Source organism: Myxocyprinus asiaticus, chromosome 17 (genome assembly GCF_019703515.2).
Source record: "Myxocyprinus asiaticus isolate MX2 ecotype Aquarium Trade chromosome 17, UBuf_Myxa_2, whole genome shotgun sequence".
Lineage (NCBI taxonomy): Eukaryota > Metazoa > Chordata > Actinopteri > Cypriniformes > Catostomidae > Myxocyprinus > Myxocyprinus asiaticus.
The window spans coordinates 20,150,202-20,168,891 of NC_059360.1; the positions used below are offsets into that span (position 1 = coordinate 20,150,202).

The 18,690-nt window shown below is 38.0% G+C and overlaps 2 protein-coding genes across 2 annotated transcripts; one reads left to right on the forward strand and one right to left on the reverse strand.

Annotated features, from left to right (window-relative positions):
- Positions 1-165: 165 nt before the first annotated feature.
- Positions 166-4,252, reverse strand: iah1 (isoamyl acetate hydrolyzing esterase 1 (putative)). The gene is made up of 6 exons (XM_051723492.1): positions 3,937-4,252; positions 3,813-3,865; positions 3,578-3,720; positions 3,337-3,498; positions 611-732; positions 166-460 (listed from the first exon to the last, which is right to left on the reverse strand). The coding sequence occupies exons 1-6, from the start codon at positions 3,997-3,999 to the stop codon at positions 287-289; spliced, it is 717 nt and encodes a 238-aa protein (XP_051579452.1). The 5' UTR covers positions 4,000-4,252; the 3' UTR covers positions 166-286.
- Positions 4,253-6,243: 1,991 nt separating this feature from the next.
- On the forward strand, positions 6,244-18,355 carry itgb1bp1 (integrin beta 1 binding protein 1). Its single transcript, XM_051723493.1, has 7 exons — positions 6,244-6,375; positions 7,595-7,724; positions 10,423-10,501; positions 10,596-10,726; positions 10,900-10,992; positions 11,406-11,555; positions 14,146-18,355. The coding sequence occupies exons 2-7, from the start codon at positions 7,653-7,655 to the stop codon at positions 14,215-14,217; spliced, it is 597 nt and encodes a 198-aa protein (XP_051579453.1). The 5' UTR covers positions 6,244-6,375; positions 7,595-7,652; the 3' UTR covers positions 14,218-18,355.
- The last annotated feature ends 335 nt before the right edge of the window (positions 18,356-18,690 follow it).

An 18,690-nucleotide genomic window follows, 5' to 3' on the forward strand; every position in this document is an offset into this window, starting at 1 on the left:
CTAAGCTTGACAGTGTGTTCTCAGTGATAGTCAAGTTTGTCGTTTGACACAATGTGAATATCAGACATTATCTGTGGCTAAAGCTGTTCACATCTGTCATTTAAATTGCCTCAGAAACTCAAATCACCAAGTTCCCTCCTGTTTTCAAATAGGGTCAGTTTCAGATCAAGTAACAAGAAGAAATCTGACTCGCAGATGGTCTTTCCAGAACCTTATCTGGATGGTAAGTGGGACCAAAGAGGGATCTAATAGTGTTCTTATCCATTGTGCATGATTTGCCCTGAGTTTAATCCCACAGTAGGCTGCTCTCAGGACTTTTTGGGTCCACATCCCCCCAGTAGGGCAGAATAAAGGGCAGATCTGCCACTCGACTCTCAAGGTGCACCCATAAGTGCTCTGCCAGAAACTGGTTGCCTTTTTCAGAGAGATGCAGTCCGTCCAAAAGATACACTGACAAATCCTGAGGGTAAAATGCATTTGTTCATATTGTAGTTCCAAGTTTTATTACCTTATGTTAAGATGTTCAAACTGACTTCTATAACTACAAACAGAGGCCTTACCAGATATATTGTAATGTATCATTTATGTGTTTTGAGTGAATGTGTGTTACCTGTCCGTCTCTCTGCATAAGTGTCCAGAGATCCAGAACATCCACACCACAATGTCCTGCAGCCTGGACACAAGCCTGTGCATACTGACCAGCCACAGAGTTCAATCGGTTCAAAGCTGAACCTAATAGATGGAGAAATTGTAACACAAAATCATATTCCATGTGTGTAAGAGAGAGAGAGAGAGACTGATACTGTGCAGTATGCATAGCCTGAACTGAATGTCGCCAACTATTTGTTAAAAATAGTATGTGAAACAGCATGCAATATGCAGCGATACATGTTTCAAATGGCAGTCACCTCCCATTTCATGAGCCAGAAGGAGTATTTTAGTGTTATGCAGAAGTCATAATGCAACATAATTTGGTCAGAAAACAAAAATAGCGTACTACAATTTTTTTTTTGCAGTTTAGCACAAATTGTTTCACAGACTATTTGAAGGGGTCATGACATGAAGAATCATATTTTCCTTGATCATTTGACATATAAGGTCATTGTACTATAAAAACATACTATAAGTTTCAGAACTCAAAACTTCCTCACTACAAAAAGAGCATTCGTTAAAACCAAGCAGTCAAAACGACTTGGTCTCTACTAGGGCTGGGTATTGACACAGATTTCCCAATTCGATTCTGATTCACAAGCTCTCGATTTGATTCCAATTCAATATAAATTCATATGGGTATATTTTAGTTATAATGTCCCTTTTGTTTACATATGAAAGAAATTCTCTCCCACCTAATGCTGTTAATTATACAGGGGACCTTCTAACAAATTACATTACGAAAATATAAATGTTACTAATTATATTTGATTAGTTTTTCATAATTTCGGTCACATTTGAGCTTTTTAAAAATGAAAAATATGTATTTAATAAATATGATATTATATTGGATATATTTGTTACGTGTTTATTGTATAAATGCATAATTTGTACTATTTAAAGGTATTTATATTGATTTGTTGAACAAGTGCTAAAACCGGTACTGTCTCTTTAAGGAAACCCAGCATTTCTGTAAACAATGTCTTTAAATTAGCGCATGTTAACGAGATCTGTTAATGTCATCTGTGCTATGCTTAACTAAATTATGTTTATGTATTTATTTATTTTTTTTTTTATCAAAATGCAAATGCTAGTGATTTCCTCTCACTGTAGTGGAGGGTTGCTGCATAGAGCAAAAGGTCGATCTTGGGATTTAAGAATCGATATAGAGTTAAAATGATGATCGCGATGCATCAGGAAATCAATATTTTTACCCACCCCAATCTTTACTTCCTCTACATTGTGATGTCACACTGTGGTAAACATTTGCATCTGACCGCCTCTAAGACAACACATCAACGCCTACTTTACCTTATCACTTCCGTTGCCCGTCTAGTAGAGATGGGAAGTCCAATTCTTTTCCGCGAACTGGTTCTTTCGGACAGTTTGCTTCAATGAACCGATTAAAAAAAAAACTGTTCACCAGTTCCTTTACGTCATCACGCAATGACGTCACTAATACGTAATGCTATTATCCTGGCGGATGAAAATACACGGTCAAAACACATTCAAATAAAGCCGTGTGTAAGCGCATATAGCTGATTTACAATTTATTCAATTAAATCATATTAATAATAATCTTGGATATGTTTTTCAACTAAAGCACCCAAAAAGGGCAATGATGTGCAAACGCGGATGTTTTAGCTACATGTCTAAAGTATATAAAGTAAAAGATTCTTCTTAATCAACTCAACTTTTCACAGAAACCATAAAGAAACTTAAATTTCGCCCCCTCATTCAAGTCATCGGTTCACACATGCTCATTATCAGCGGCTCATCGGTTCTCAGCGGACATGTCCGAGACCGAACTGTTTTCTCAGTTCAGTGTACTGGTGACTCATCGGTTCTTCGGACATGTCCGAAAGAGACAGTCCTCAGTTCAGTGTGTACTGGCTCGCGAGCTGTCAGAGACTCGCGACTGTCAATGTAACGTTGATGTGAATTTTTGCGACCAGATAATCATCGATAACACTATTACAATTATGACACAACATATTTCCATAATGTTTTATGTGTTATTATCCTTATATGCTGCTCTGTACATTCATTTCGTCCCCACACATGCCAACCCTCGATACACCCATGCTCAGTTTCAGGCAGCAGCTCGAGATACTGTTCTCAGTTCAGTGTACTGTTGGAGTAACTGGAGCGCTTATAATAAGAAGAGTTGGCAAAAACCGGGATCATAGGATTATATACTCCATGATATTGGCTCATTTCGAGTGGAACGTCCGAAAGTGAGTTTTGATTGAGTAACTTGTGAATCAGTGTTGACAGGAGCCGTGAACTGTTTCAGACGATTCAGTCCGATTTGGTCAACTGGTTCATCCAGTTCACTAAAAAAAAAAAAAAAAAAAACTTCAAAAGAACGAACCGGACATCACTACCGTCTAGTAGCGGTGAAATGGCAAGTAGAGAGAGCCAATCATAACAGTGGGTGTTTACTGACAAGTCTTAAAGGATAAGCAGCACCAAAACCAAGTGTTTCTGACAGAGGGTCAGAATGAGAGTGGAAAATGTTTGTACAAATATATTATTTATTTGTGCAAAAAAGATTTGCTCATAAGTGAACCTTAAGGAACGTATTAAAATAATAATAAAGGCATGTCATTACCCCTTTAAGACATTTTTAGGCAGTACAGTAAGCAGCTAGTATCCCATTCAGAGACATGGCCAGTGCGTCACCTTTCAGCAAGCACTCTTTTTCCCAGGCAGCTTCCTGAAGTGGTGGTGGTGTGATGAAGATGATCTTGTCTTTGGATACTCCTGCAGACACCAGCTGTGTGACAATGTCTTTTAAATTCTCTGAGTACTCCTGACAAGGCACGTGCTGCTGGGGGTTCTTGTCTGAAAAGAAAACATAAGTCTCTCATAGACACCTAACTGATGTTTAGAGCTGATGCACAAACGTGTAAATGCTCTTTACCCTGCAATGCACAGTCGTTGGCTCCGAAGAAGACTGTCACAGCCGCGATAGGGGCTTCAGAAGTGGACACTATGCGAGGAAGCACAATCTTAGCCCACCTTGTGTTGTAACCTGACAACCCCCTGTTTACCACGTCGCATTTTCTAATAAATGAAAGGAATGGCAAACTGAAGTTGCAGCGGAATGGATGCAATGATACATACGTGCAATCTTTCATATGCGCAATACCGCTCACCTCGCGAGTTTGTGAGCAATTTCAGACCCCCATCCATTCGCTTGAAACGAAAACTGAAACAAAAATAGTGCATGTCAGTGCAAGGCTCAAAACTTAAACTGCGGAGTGTCCCAAGATAACTTACTTGTGTAATGGAGTCGCCGAAAAGAATGATTTGGGGCCATATAATGCTCTTCAGTTTCGACATAGTAACTCCAATACTAAACTCTTTAAATATCGGCCTTTATGTCTAGGAGGAAGTTACATGCGATTTCCTTCCTTAACGGTTCGACGGGAGGTCAATATATTCAAACGGTTTCGAATAAAAGAGTTGGACAATAAATTAAATGGACACGTTTGCATCGAACAGGGCATAAACTAATTTCTGTTTTATGAAATATAAAGCTGTTCAGCTGTGACGTCAATCTGTAGGCGAACCCGGAAGTCTAATTCGCCATGGGGTTTTTGAACGATACGTTGACGTTTTGTTCTAAAACATAAATTTCACACTTTCATACCTCAAACGTGAATTTTGAAGCCGCCGTGTTTTTTTTTTCTTTTTTTTTGTTTTGTTTTTTTTTTCCTCAAAAGTATGTAATTCAATACAGCTTTTAAAATTCACGTTTGAAATATGAAAGTGTGTAATTCATTGTTGTAGAACAAAACATCCACGTATGGTCAAGTACTGTTTACCACAGACCTTAATTTACTCATAAATTCAAAACCCCATTATAAAAACCCACAGGAAAATCCCGAGGGAACCCATGGCGGATTCTCTTCTGGGGGTTTGGACTACTAACTGAAAAGCTCTTTTACGCTCGAATTTGTGTAAACTAAGACTACAATTCCCAGAATGCTCAGTGACAACTCTCAATCTGGCCGCCATAATGAATTGTAGTTAATCACTGTAACGACTGAAACTTCGCTGTTGCTGAAGTTTATAACACATTACATCAAATAACAACACCATAACATGCTATAAAAAGTAAATAACGTGGATAAAAATATTAGTATGTATGTAAATAAAAAATTCCACATAGGCCTATCATAAATTCCAAATATGCAATCAAACAGCAGACACATAAAAGACACCAGTAGCACCACTAACACAATATTATAGCAAAGCTACAAGGACATTACGGAGCAGAACTTTTCGATGAGCTGGAAACAGACACTATTTAGCAGAGACAAGCCACTTCTATTAAAATGAATGGGAGAAATTAGAACGCCCAAGGACAGCCAACCGTCAGCGAATGTCGAAAGGAAGTTCCGCCTTAAAGGTAAAAGAGCCAATCAATCTTTAGATACGGACATCGCATGCCAATCAACTCGAGACATGCAAGATGGATTTTTTTTTTTTTTTAATTTATTATTATTATTATTATTTTTAAGAAGTGCAATTTATGATACCAGTGTTGTCAGATTTTACTGCTGATTTGAAATATGTTCTTAGATCGTATTCTTGAACAGCCTTATTCAGCCGTTTTGAAGATGTCGGTCTTTTCCCATTCAAGTAGATAGGAGCTGCACTGTCATGACTGGAAATAGTTTCCCGAGAGTGTTCTAAAGGTGGCCGACAGTGGACTGACTTGCTAGAAAGACTTTGGCTGAAACCACACCAGCCAGAGGCCTCGTTAGGGAATATGTCTGCAACTGTGACTTGCACCCTTGAAGGGCAATGTGGGAAGGGACGCCACTCAAAGGGTTGTTCCAAACGGTTTGTAACTCAAAATTAAAGGTGCACTCAGTAATATTCACGTTAATGGTGCACCACCTCTTAGCGGCGTAGATGCAGCATCACGCAAAAACAGAAGTTTGCATATTTACCAATTCCATTGTAGAACTGCCCCATTTTCAGTCAGCCATATTTCAAGAGTGAAAGCGTCCAAGTACAGGGGATGTTTGAGATTAAACGAGCAATATTCATCTTGTCATGTGATCTCAAAATGGTGGCGCTTATGAATGCGTACCCAGCACCAGGGCCATAGCTAGTGGAGTGAAATGTGGTAACGATTCTAGGGGCCCCCACAACAAATTCTAAACTGTATTTTTTAATAGGAACTGGGCCCTGAGCAATAGTCAGTCAGGAGGCCCAGAATACCTTGCTAGGGCCCTGCCCAGCACCATATATAGAACAAAGCAGTCTTTTCCCTATGACGTGATATGATTAGAGCCTTCATTTCATATGTGTACATCATGTAATTATTATTATTATTATTATTATTATTATTTATTTATATATATATATATATATATATATATATATATATATATATATATATATATATATATATATACATATATATAAACACACACACACACACACACACACACACACACACACACACACACACTCTGCTATTAATATTTAATCGTTAAAAAGTTCAGCATTTTGCAAGCAAATTGAAAGTTTGTATATATGCAGCGTCCCCTTTAAGAGGTGCTGGGTGGAGCCGCACAGGAAGTGAAGCATCAACGCAAGTCTCGCAAAAACAGAGTACTGCGGACCGCCACTTTGATGAAACTACATAATAATAATAATTATTACAGCCCTACACTGCTGCATACTGGCTTCAAAATAGAGGTATGCCCTGTGTGCTTGATTACCAACTCACTAGTCTCGAACTCACCATTTAATTTAAAGCAATCTACCAAATAGCAGCCCTTTGCTTTGCGCATGAATTTAGTGAAGCTAGACGTGGGATGCTGCGGGCGAGTGTTTATCCTAGCAACGGGTTTCCGTTACCTTCCTCTGTGTTTTCATGAACAATGCCAACTCGTGCCCTGTTATCAAAGCGCACGAGCGGAGCTGCTCTCTGTTGATTCCACGAAAGTTGCTCAACGTTTGGCACCCGTGTTTTATAGTGGTGTGGGCTCGCGGAGAGCTTTGAACCCCGAGAACAAGTCCATGTGGTCTCTGACCCTTATAAAGGCAACACTGTCCGACACATGTAGTGTTTAAGAGTAGAAATGGATTACAACAGAGACCTTGCATGTGCATGGGACAATACCTCAGTGTTTGTTTACCTCTGCTATGAAGGTCTAGAATCAGTGGTGGGTGATGAAATAAAATATTTTACTTCAGTAATAAATAATTGAGTATATTAGTAATAGAGCACAAACTGCGTAGTAATAAAGTGCGCATATTCACAGTTTAGAACAAGTTTATATACTTGTATGAAACTTTTACAACCCGTTTTTTAAAACTTTTTATCCCATTTTCTCCCCAATTTGGTATGCCCAATTTCCACTACTTAGTAGGTCCTCGTGGTGGCGCAGTTACTCACCTCAATCCGGGTGGCAGAGGACAAGTCTCAGTTGCCTCCTCTTCTGGGATGTCAATCCGCGCATCTTATCACGTGGCTCGTCATGCATGACACAGCGGAGACTCACAGCATGTGGAGGCTCATGCTACTCTCTGCGATCCACGCACAGCATGCCACGCGCCCCATTGAGAGCGAGAACCACTAATCGCAACCACGAGGAGGTTACCCTATGTGACTCTACCCTCCCTAGCAACCGGACCAATTTGGTTGCTTAGGGGACCTGGCTGGAGTCACTCAGCATGCCCTGGATTTGAACTCGTGACTCCAGGGGTGGGAGTCAATGTCAATACTCGCTGAGCTACCCAGGCCTCACAACCCATTTTTAACTATTGGAAAAATGTTAAGAATCATGTTATTTATATTTTGGGCCTTTGATTGAAATCTGTCTAGACTGTTAACTATGGACAGCACAGACAACACACATTCTTAGCTTTATGGATGTGATTGTTATTGTACTTTGGTGGTAAATCTCTTTAGACTCTGCTGCCATCTGCTGGTCAGCTGGAGAACTGCAGCACTGGCGTCATGGTGAAGGATGTTTAGAAAGGTCAAGAAGCGCCACAGCAGCAGCAGCTCCCAGAGCAGTGAGATCAGCACTAAAAGCAAGGTGAGTTTACCACCACATCAACTATGCAACATTAAAAGCATGTTAATATTTTATCTTAATCCAAATGAGTTTATTTCTACTAAGTACGAAAAGAACATACTTTTTTAATATAGCTGCAAACAGCAGCTGACTGGGTTCAAACGTTTAAGGGCCTTTTAGTGCATATGCAACCGATGTTAAGTATTAATTAGACAGTCTGTTAGCACCTAAAACAATGATGAAGTGCCTTAATTTTCAGAAACATTAGGTTAGGTAACAGAGATATGGCATTTTTTACATTCCTGATTCATATAGCACCACCAAGAGGCAGAGGTGTGCAGTATTTTTTTCTTCATATGTCCTCAGGTTGACCTCCTACACAAGTGTCCAAACTTTGGTAATAATATCTAATTTCGTTCAAGAGTTATAACCATTTAAGTAAAATTGGCTACGCCCATATTGCACATTTTGGCGTACCATTGCAACGATTAATCGAAAGTTTGAACTTTTTTTTTTTTTTTTTTTTAGTATAATTATTGATATTGGGACTCCAGAGAATCTTTCATCACTTGTTTGGTTCTGATCGGGCGAACGGCCTAGGACTAGTTCGAAAAGTAGTTTTTTTTTAAATGATCTTAAATATTTAACTTACAGTTTGATTCACAAATTCACAAGATTCTTGAGGCAAAGTTGTTCAGAATGAGGAGGTCGATCATATGATATGAATAACATTTGTCTGTGTGAAACACCGCTGTGTATATAACCATTTAAAAGTGTGTAAAACGCGATAGATCCTTCTAGTGGCCATTTTTTCTTCTAATTTTACAGAGACTTCTTGGTTCAAGAGACAAATCTGCCTGCCACATTTCATTCCAATCAGCCTTTTTTAACCCTGTCTAATAGCTGCTGAAATTTGGTTGGTCAATGGGGTTTATTAGGGGTGGGTAAAAATGTAGATTTCCCTATGCATCGCAATCTTCATTTGAATGAAAATCCCAAGATCGATGTGCAACCCTCCACTACAATGAGAGGAAATCACTTGCATTTGCAACCAAATTCCGTGCTATGCGACTAAAAATGTATATATTTGGCAACTGGCCATAACTCCTATATGTTTAGATTTCACTCACCAGTGGATTAATTGTGTAGTATAGTAGTGAGGTATTCAGCAGCGAGATCCTTTCACTGTGTGTTGAGAGTAAAAGTTGTTCTGTGTAATGTGTGTGTGTGTGTGTGTGCGTGTCCAAAGACTAGATCCACACAACCGATTTGTCATTGAATAATGTCTCTAAATACACTTTCTGTTCTTTACAGTCAGTTATTGATCAAAAACAGCAAAAAAGAAACATTTAATCTAATCAGGCATAGCACAGATGAGGTAAAGCCATTCGAGACCAGTCTCGTTAACATGCGCTCATTTACAGACACTCTTTACAGAAATGACAGTACCTGTTTTTAGCACGTGTTCAACAAATCAATGTAAACACCTCTAAATAGTACAAATTATGCAATTAAACAATAAAAATGTAACAATATAATATATGCAATATATAATATATTTTGAATAAATACATTGATTTGTTCATTTTTAAAAAGCTAAAATGTGACCAAAATGATGAAAAACTAATATAATTAGTAAAATTATTATTTTCATATTGTACCTAGTTAGAAGGTATTTCATTTATAAGCAAAAGGGACATTTATAACTGAAATATACCCATATGAATTGATATCGAAATCGGATTTGAATCGAGAGCTTGTGAATCGGAATCAAATCGGGAAATATGTACCCAGCCCTTGCGGTTATGTTTTTCAAAGTATGTGAATTTCCTCAAAGATCTTTATTACACCTTGGACAAAGACAATGCATGTAAAATTTCAAGTCGATTGGACCAACGGTTCCATAGTTAGAGGCGTTTTTATGTTTATCATTGGTATAGCACCATTAAGTGATTGAGCACCAACTCAGATTGACCTCCTACATAAGTGCCTCCAATTTTGTGCAAATATATCATTCCGTTCAAGAGTTAAGTAAAAGTGGCTCCGCCCACTTCGTACATTTTGGCGTAACATTGCAATGATTAATCAATAGTTTGATAATTATTAATACTGGGGCTCCAGAGAATCTTTCTGCACTGGTTTGGCCTAGGACTAGTTTGAAAAAGTAGGTTTTGAAAAAAATCGAAAATGGTGGAAAATCTAGTGGGCGGAGCTAAAATTTGACCGGTGCATTAAAATTCATCATGACTCAAGGAATCACAGGAAGAATTTGATTTCTAGGCCTTACGATTCTAAAGTTATGGCCAAAAATATGTTTTTTTAAATTTTTTTATTCCCCACTATAGCACCCCACATTGGCCGATTAAGTTGAGTTCATGCATATGGCTAGATAGCTAGAGTACGTACTACCATTCTCCAAAGGTTCAAGTCTCTAAGCTTTATGGTTTGGTATGCACGATCAGTTTTAGGGCAGAAAAATAATAATCTTGACGGTTACAATAGGGTTTCTGCACTTTGTGCTTCAACCCTTAAATACAAATCAAAGCTTGTGTGTGTAATTTTTTCATTACATGCCATCCATGTGCCTTACATAGTATTTTTCATCATACTATGATTCAGAATCCAGTAATAATCCTTATCTCACATACTAAATAGGATGGGAATTGGTAATTGGGATTGAGCCATACTCTGTGCTGAGCTTTGTATTCCACTCATCCAGTCTGTAGATTCCAGTTTGGGAGGCCTGTCTAGGTCAAGCACGGTCGCCAGCCTTGACACCGACTCCACCAAGAGCTCAGGTTAGACTTTGTCCACTCTAACCTTTAGGAAAAACATATGTTTACACGTACTCTGTTGCCCTGCTAAGAGTTTCTATCCTTGTTGACCCTGCAGGTAATGCTGTGTCTGAGACCTGTGCTGAGTTCAGGGTAAAATATGTGGGAGTCATTGAGAAGCTGCATTTTGAGATGAGCAAAACCCTCCAGGAGCCTCTAGACCTTATCAACTACATTGATGCAGCTCAGGTAAGAATCTTAAATGCTTTATTGCACAGTTTTCTTGAATACTTGATTCTGAGTGGTCAGTTATTTTTGTATATTGACTGCTAAACTGTTTTTTTGACAGTTGCCCCTGGCAACCTACTGTGATAGTTTTGTGTCAGTTTAACATTTCAATATCTTGTGTATTCCCTTTAAAGCAAGATGGAAAACTTCCATTTGTGCCAGGAGATGAGGAGATGATTCTGGGAGTGTCCAAGTATGGAGTAAAAGTGGCATCATTGGACCAGTGTGTGAGTTCTGTGCCTTATTCTCATTTCATAGTGTCAAGTTATGTTGACTGTGGGCATGATGTCAGCATTTCACTTTTTACCAGCAGTGTCAAAGAATGTAAAAAACATCCCTGATTATGATCTAATGTGGACTTAGTGTGTTTGCCCTTGCTTAAATCGTAGCCACAGTGCTGAGGTCTGAGTGGTAGATATTCGGCCCCTCCTTCAATGCAAGTCTATGGGTTTTTTTCACCTTTTGTATAGTCAATCAGGCACAAATTTTACGTCCAGATGCTTCCCCACCACAAGCTGCCTGATTCGAGGAATTCTTCATGTCCATTGTACAAATGATGAGAATGAGTTACATAGCAAAATGTAATGCTGCTATAGATTCTTTCTCACCATATATGACATAGAACCCTTTCCTCTTCCAGGATGTGCTTCACCGTCACCCGCTCTACCTGATAGTGCGGATGCTTTGCTATGATGATGGTCTGGGTGCAGGGAAGAACCTGCTAGCACTGAAAACCACTGATGCCAAGCAGCAGGAGTGCAGCATCTGGGTTTATCAGTGCAGCAGTGCGGTAAGAGCTTTGAATGGTGTCAGATTGTTGTCATTTACAGTTATAGGAAAAACTATGTGAACCCTTTACATTTACCTGGATTTCTGCACAAATTGGTCAATATTTGATTTGATCTTAAACTAAGTCAATGATACACTTTCATGTTATTATTGAACAAGCTATGTAAACATTCACAGTGCAGGATGGAAAAAGAATTCCTAGTCTAATGACTTCTCTAAAAGCTAACTGTAGTTCAATCAGTGTGACGAGACTGGAGGTGCTGGACAAAGCCACCCTGCATTTTAAAAAATACTCACAAATGATAAGGTGGCATTATCTGCATTTATGGAGACGATTTAGTACTGTGGCTACTCTCTCTAGAAGTGGCCGTCTAGACATGATGACTCAAAAGGCACACCACAGAATGCTCAGTGAGGTAAAAAGAACCCTAAATTAACTGCTAAAGACTTGAAGGAATCATTGGAACTGGTTAACATCTGTTATGAGTCAGAAAACATTAAACAGGCATGGTATCCATGGCAGGACACCACGAAGGAAGCCGCTGCTTTTCAACCAAAACATTGCTGCGTGCCTGAAGTTTGCCAAAGACCACCTTGACACTCCATAATGCTACTGGGAAAATGTTTTGTGGACTGATGAAACTAAGGTTGAATTTTTTGGAAAGAACACGCAGCACTACGTATGGCGTTAAAAGGACACCACATACCAACATGAAAACATCATCCCAACGGTGAAGTACGGTGGAGGGATCATCATGATTTGGAGCTGCTTCGAGGCCTGGACTGCTTGCCATCAATGAGAATAGACCAGTTATTAAATCCAAGGGTTCACTTACTTTTTCCACAGCACTGTGAAAGTTTAATGGGATTTGTTCAATAAAGACATAAAAGATTATAATTGTCTGTGTTGTTAGCTTAAGCACATTGAGCCTCATTCATGAAACACGAGCAGGACTAATTTTTGAGTAAATCGTTCGTAAAGCCGTTCTGACGTAAATTCTCTGATTCATTAAAGTTTTCTTATTTTCAAAACGTTAGTTGATATGAAATTTACACCTGCTCCCGACCACGTGCAAATCGTGCGAAAGACATCTGAACATGTTGTGTTCTTTAAGGCAAAATGTCATGACTATGTTTTGATTGAAGTGAAATTAAATGATTGAAAAAATAACTAATTCAATTAGTGAAATTAACCGATTTAACATAAATTAGTAAAGAAAAAGAAAAAAAGCCTTGCTTTCTTTTTAAACCATAGTCTATACTTATTTAGAAACGTTTCTTTAGTACTTGAATGAATGAATTAATTTAATAAATTTTTCCCAACTCTGCTTATCGTTTTTCTAGCAGAAGTGCTTGATTTTACTCGAAACAATTAATGCTCTTGAACGTGACTGGTATGACAGTTTATTTTTTATTTGATATAAGCTCTATAATTTAGGTTTCATAATTCTGAATTGGCATTGGTAAATCGCGTTCAGTTTATTCAGTTCGGTTATTGGTCAATGCTAATGCTGTTAAATCCATAAATAAACGCATTGCGGACAGGTGTGAACACAATATATTGGGGAAAAAATGGAAAACATTGTCTTATAGCTTGCAAATCTGAAATATCTTACAGCGTTTCGGTCAAAGATCTTTTCAGGCATTCTATTAATTTCTCTGAAGATTCTTCTAGTTACATACCATCATGATTTACCCGAGAAGTTCCAAAGATTATGCTGGCGATGTGCTGTGAACTGAACCAGAGAAGGTTAATTGTGGTAGACATCCTCCTCCCGGTGTGAATTGATGTTTTTTTTTTTTTTTTTTTTACTGTTTGATTCACAAAAGAGCGCCAAAGTGAAACAGTTACTCACTTTCTTTGAGGTGTTGTTGTGCTTGCTAAATAAAAAATTACGATGTGAATGCACTTAATTAATAAAAAACGATTTAATTACTGTTCCGCATAGATGTTAAAAGCATTTACTATTGAGCCTGGTGCCTTCCTTATATGACGTTTTCATGGACGTGGATTATGATAATTGTGAAGGAATGTGCACACGCCCCTTCTTTACGAATGTTTGGAATTCACGAACATACACACGTTTAACTAGCAAATCTTGGGATTTGGGACAAAGCATCTGTGAATCCGGCGGAACGTTTTCAGGAAGGTCCATTTCACACTCAAATGTCTCTGAATTTACGAAAGTTTCATGAATGAGGTCCTTTTGTGTTTGTCTATTCTTGTGACTTTGAAGATAAGATCACAATTTATGACCAATTAATGCAAATAACCAGCTAATTCCAAAGGGTTCACATACTTTCTCTTGCCACTGTATCAAAGCACAATTCATTTCCTGCATCTGTATTTGCAATAGTACTTAACATGGTCCAGCAAAATTTTAAGAATCTTATGTAAATGGTTTAGTTTAGAATCCAGAGGAAAGTATTTGTAAGGGCATATAAAGTACAATTTAGGACTGGTCTTGTGTATATACACAGCTCAGTAGGAACAATTGATTAACTGATATACAAAGGCTCTGTCTGCCTTTCAATATTTGGTTATAATCTTTGGTGATATGTAGTTTTAACACTTCATTTTTGGTATTCAGGAGCAAGCCCAGGCCATCTGCAAAGTACTGTCCACCTCCTTTGACTGTGCCCTGGCCTCAGAGAAGTCCTGAGGTCTATTTGGGAGCGCTCTGTTTCTTCCACCATTACTCATTCCCGGGAGGAATGGAAGACTTGGAGCAGGCCTGTGGAAGTCTTGTAGTTTCTGGAGTTTTTTTTTAACTGATCTGAAAGAAATGCTGCGATTTCTCCTTATGATTAATGTTTGTGCTGGTGATTTGGTTTTTGTTCAGCATGAAAGGGCAACCATCTCAACCATGTTTACACCATAATCATTAGTCTTGCCAAAAATCCTCTTCTCCAGTGTTTCCCAACCCCCCCCCCCACATCAGTATGCATTTTGGATCCCTGTGTCCATATATAATATTTGTACCACCCTACTATATAGTATGTAGAAAGCAGCATGTCAAATTAAGTGTAATGAATCAGTAGGCAAGAAATACCCAGATGACCTATTGCATCTGCTGAGATTCTGAAGTGGTCATCCACTGGACACTGTACTATCCCATAAGGACATGGGATCTAAGGAGCTGTCAGATTAAAAATACTGAAATAAAAAAACGTCTGAGAAACGTGAGTCTGGCAGCTCTCTTGGTATTTAAGTGCAAGTGCTACATATACCAAGAAAGTTGTTCCTCCTGGTTACATTGTACTCGTTTAACAAAACCAGAGTAAATTATTTTTGCGGTCGTTGTTATGACATCATGCACATTCCTGGGTGAAGTATGTCCCGAAATGCATTTATACTACATACATACTAAACTTTATCTTCGTGCGACCCCGCATACACATGCGTGGACATTGTATTTTGGCTTCGCTATACGCAACGCATAATTTAAATTCATTTAAACTGACTGATCTCAGTTCAGAAGACTCTGCTGTCAGTAAAGGGTTAAACTTTCAATGCACGGAGTCCTGTGACACAACAACATAGCGCTGATCACAGTGGAGTTTGTATTTAGGAGAAATGCCAACAAAACTACATCTGGTAAGAAACCTAATCAAGTCTTTACATTGAAACCTGTTTGAGTCAAAAGATTACAGTCTCTAGTTTCATCCGATATGCCATTTTTCAAATTGGAGCAATTTATCGTGAAATGCCACTGTTTGCTTTTTTTTCATGATTATTAGGTGCTACTAGTTACAAATCAAAAAGGGAATTGGAAAATGCACACATCAGTCATACTCGGGTTTCAGGAGGTTAATAATGGTCAATAAGTATGTTCTTGATCAAATGCAGTATTTACTCTGAAAGTGCAGGAATTTGGACACAGAAAATGTGAAATGTGTACTGCTAGGTGGCCTCAAGGTACAGGGTTGGGAAACACTGCTCTACTCCGAACATCCCTGCCATAATCCAAAGGTCCAGCGAACAGTTGTGGGCTGCATCTATTTTTGTAACCTAATTTAATCTTATTTAATGTAAATACAGTAACCTCAGAGCACACTTCCCACCATGGGCCAGTAAATCTGTGATTTCTGAGAACCTAGTGGGATTTGTGCAAACTATGGTACATTAATGTCAGTATGACGGGGACTTGTTCATCAAAGATGCTGTAAACGCCAAACCCTCTGCGCCCTGTACGTGTAGAGGTTGTAATGGCTCATATGACAATCAATGCTGTTTGTAAAATCTACCCCTTTTTTTGTCATCCATCTCCAATGTTCTGGTCCAGATTGGATCAGTTAATATGGTACAATAAAGCAGTGCAAATGTAATTATCTAAAAAATGCTGAAGTTTTGCTTGTCTTTACAGTATTTCGTTTTTTTTAAAGTCTAAAAACTGTTGAAAGATACCCTTCTGTGTAGCTATCCACAGTTTTCCTTACCAACCACTGGGCAGCGCCATGATGATTCTGGTTGTTCCCTGGACTGTTTTCTGGTTCTGATCCATTTAAGAAGCAATCCAGACAGAGAACAACAACCATTTTAGTGTTAGTTGGAGTAAAAATGAGTTCAGGCTTAAGTTGAAGTTGTTAGGTGTCATAACTCAATTTAGTTAATGGTATTAACGTAACTAACCTCGGGCCATCACTTCTTGTCATCTATCCACTCGGATGAGGCACTGTCAAAAGATGGTCATCGCAACTCTTTAAAGTACTGGCACAATGGAGCCACAAGTTTTGTTTTTTTTATTTGGTAAGTAAAAAACAATTTTATTCGATAAAAACATATGCTGATGTGAGTGAAAACACTGGAGACTGGAAAACAAAAACAGGCTGCCGTTAAGAATTGTGGAACAATACCACATTCAGAAAAAGCTGAATAATTAAAATGGGTTTTAAAAAATTTTCGTGCCACTTTTCAGAGATTTATTGATCACGTTTACATGCGCAATCTTACACTGATTATGTTTAATAAGCCGACAGCATGAAAGGCCATGTAAACGCTTTAAACAGCATTGCTTTATTGCCGCAAGGTCATAAACTATGGTGGGAACTCCGTGTCAAAGACAAGCTGTGGTTGTTTGTGCAGGAACACTTGGGAAATGTAAAAAGACAAGGTGTAAGACATATTACATTATCATCGCTTCCAAGGAAAGGCCATGTACTAATAAGTAAACCTACAATGAGTTATAAAACTAAGATTAAGAACTTTAATATAAACACAGACCAATGCATTCTAAACTAAAGAGAGAAATATTGACACTTCATTAATCTTAAAGGGATAGTTCACCCAAAAATAAATATTCCCTTGTCATTGACTCACCCTCATGCCATCCCAGATGTGTATGACTTTCTTTCTTCTGCAGAAGATTTTTAGAAGAATATCTCATCTCTGTAGGTCCATACAATGCAAGTGAATGGTGACCAAAACTTTGAAGTTCCAAAAATCACATAAAGGCAGCATAAAATTAATCCATAAGACTCTAGTGGTTTAATCCATGTCTTCAGAAGAGATCCAATTGGTTTTGGGTGAGAAACAGACCAAAACATAACTAAATTGTAACTATAAAACTTGACATAAGCATTCTCCTTGGCGATCATGATTTCAGGCACGATTACACTTACTAGCGCTCTGCGCATGCGTCAAGCTCCAGGAAGTATAACGTAAATCTCGTGTAAATGCTTTTTTTTTTTTTTTTTGGTAGCTATCAGCCTATTGGTGTGCAAGAACAGTAAATTCACTCAGTGTCTCAGTTCTCTGCTGTTTAGGTTGCAAGCAGTTAGATCTATTAGTTTGGCAATTAAAAGTTTTATTTATCTTATGACTTTAAGGGCATAAGAAGTATACATTTATCAGTATGTGTGTTCCCTGGGAATCAAACCCTTGACCTTGACATTTGTAACAACATGCTTTAGGTTAGGGCTGGCCGGTTTTTCTGATTTGTTCCAATTCAAAGTTGCATTTTGACACAATATTTTATTTTTTTAAATCAAGAAATTTGAGATTTTGCAAAAAATATTGCAAACGCTATAATTAGATGCATTGTAAATCCACCAAAGGCTGAATGAGGAAGATAAAAAGAATTCACAGCGCTTGTCTTAATGCCGCTCTCGATCTGATCAGCTGCTCGTGTGTTGCGTGCTCCAAATGAACGTGACAGGTTAACAAAAGAGAGATTGATATAAAAGACAGCTGTAATATTCCCAATGCAATTGTACACAGTGTGATTGTAGCTCACCTTTGTCCATCATGCATGGATATACCGGCTTAAGACCATAACTGGCCTTGACATGTGCATGTTGATGAACGGTGTCCTTTCTTTGACCTATAAAAAAAGTGTCAAATAATTTGGATAGGCTATATTTGGGAGAATCAAACATCCACTGCTCCTTTTACCATGATGATTCAGATAGATCTCTAATTATTGCTTTTGTTCTGTGACGTGTTTCAAGTGTACTGCATCTATAGCCAACATTTAACAAGCGGTCATTTTGACAAACTTTGCTAGTTGAATTGTAATGATATATTTCATATTGCTGCGCTGCTCAGCGTAAACCGCTAGAGGGTAGGTCTCTATCTGCAGGGGTTTATGAATATACAAACAAATTGTTACTTTCTAGATAAACTTGATAATTTATAGATATTGATGTCTAGATAGATTTGTTTTAGATAAAATGAATACCTACACTGACAAGAAGTATTTTGCAGTTTTCTTATTTTATTCTATTATTTCTAAACATCTGGGTTTATTAGGTTTTAATTTATTTTACATTTACACTATGTTGACAACTTCCCCCTGTGGTGCACTTTTTTGTGCATTTTTCTTGCACACCTTTGTTTCCTATAATGAAAAGTACTTGGATTTGTCTAACCAGGTTCCCTTGCATTCTAATAAAGAACATACTATTTGAATCATGTTGAGTACATTTAAAAGTTTTTAAAAAATTGAATTGTAAATTGTCCATGAGTTTGATAAAAATCAAGATTTTTTTTTTTTGCCATATCGCAGAGCCCTACTTAAGGTATTCGTTAGGTATAATCAGCCAACTCTGAAAAGTTAAATATAAGGTGCTCAATTGAAGTCATTTTTACTTTTAACACATCCTAACATTAACCACTAGATGGCAGTAATCCTCAA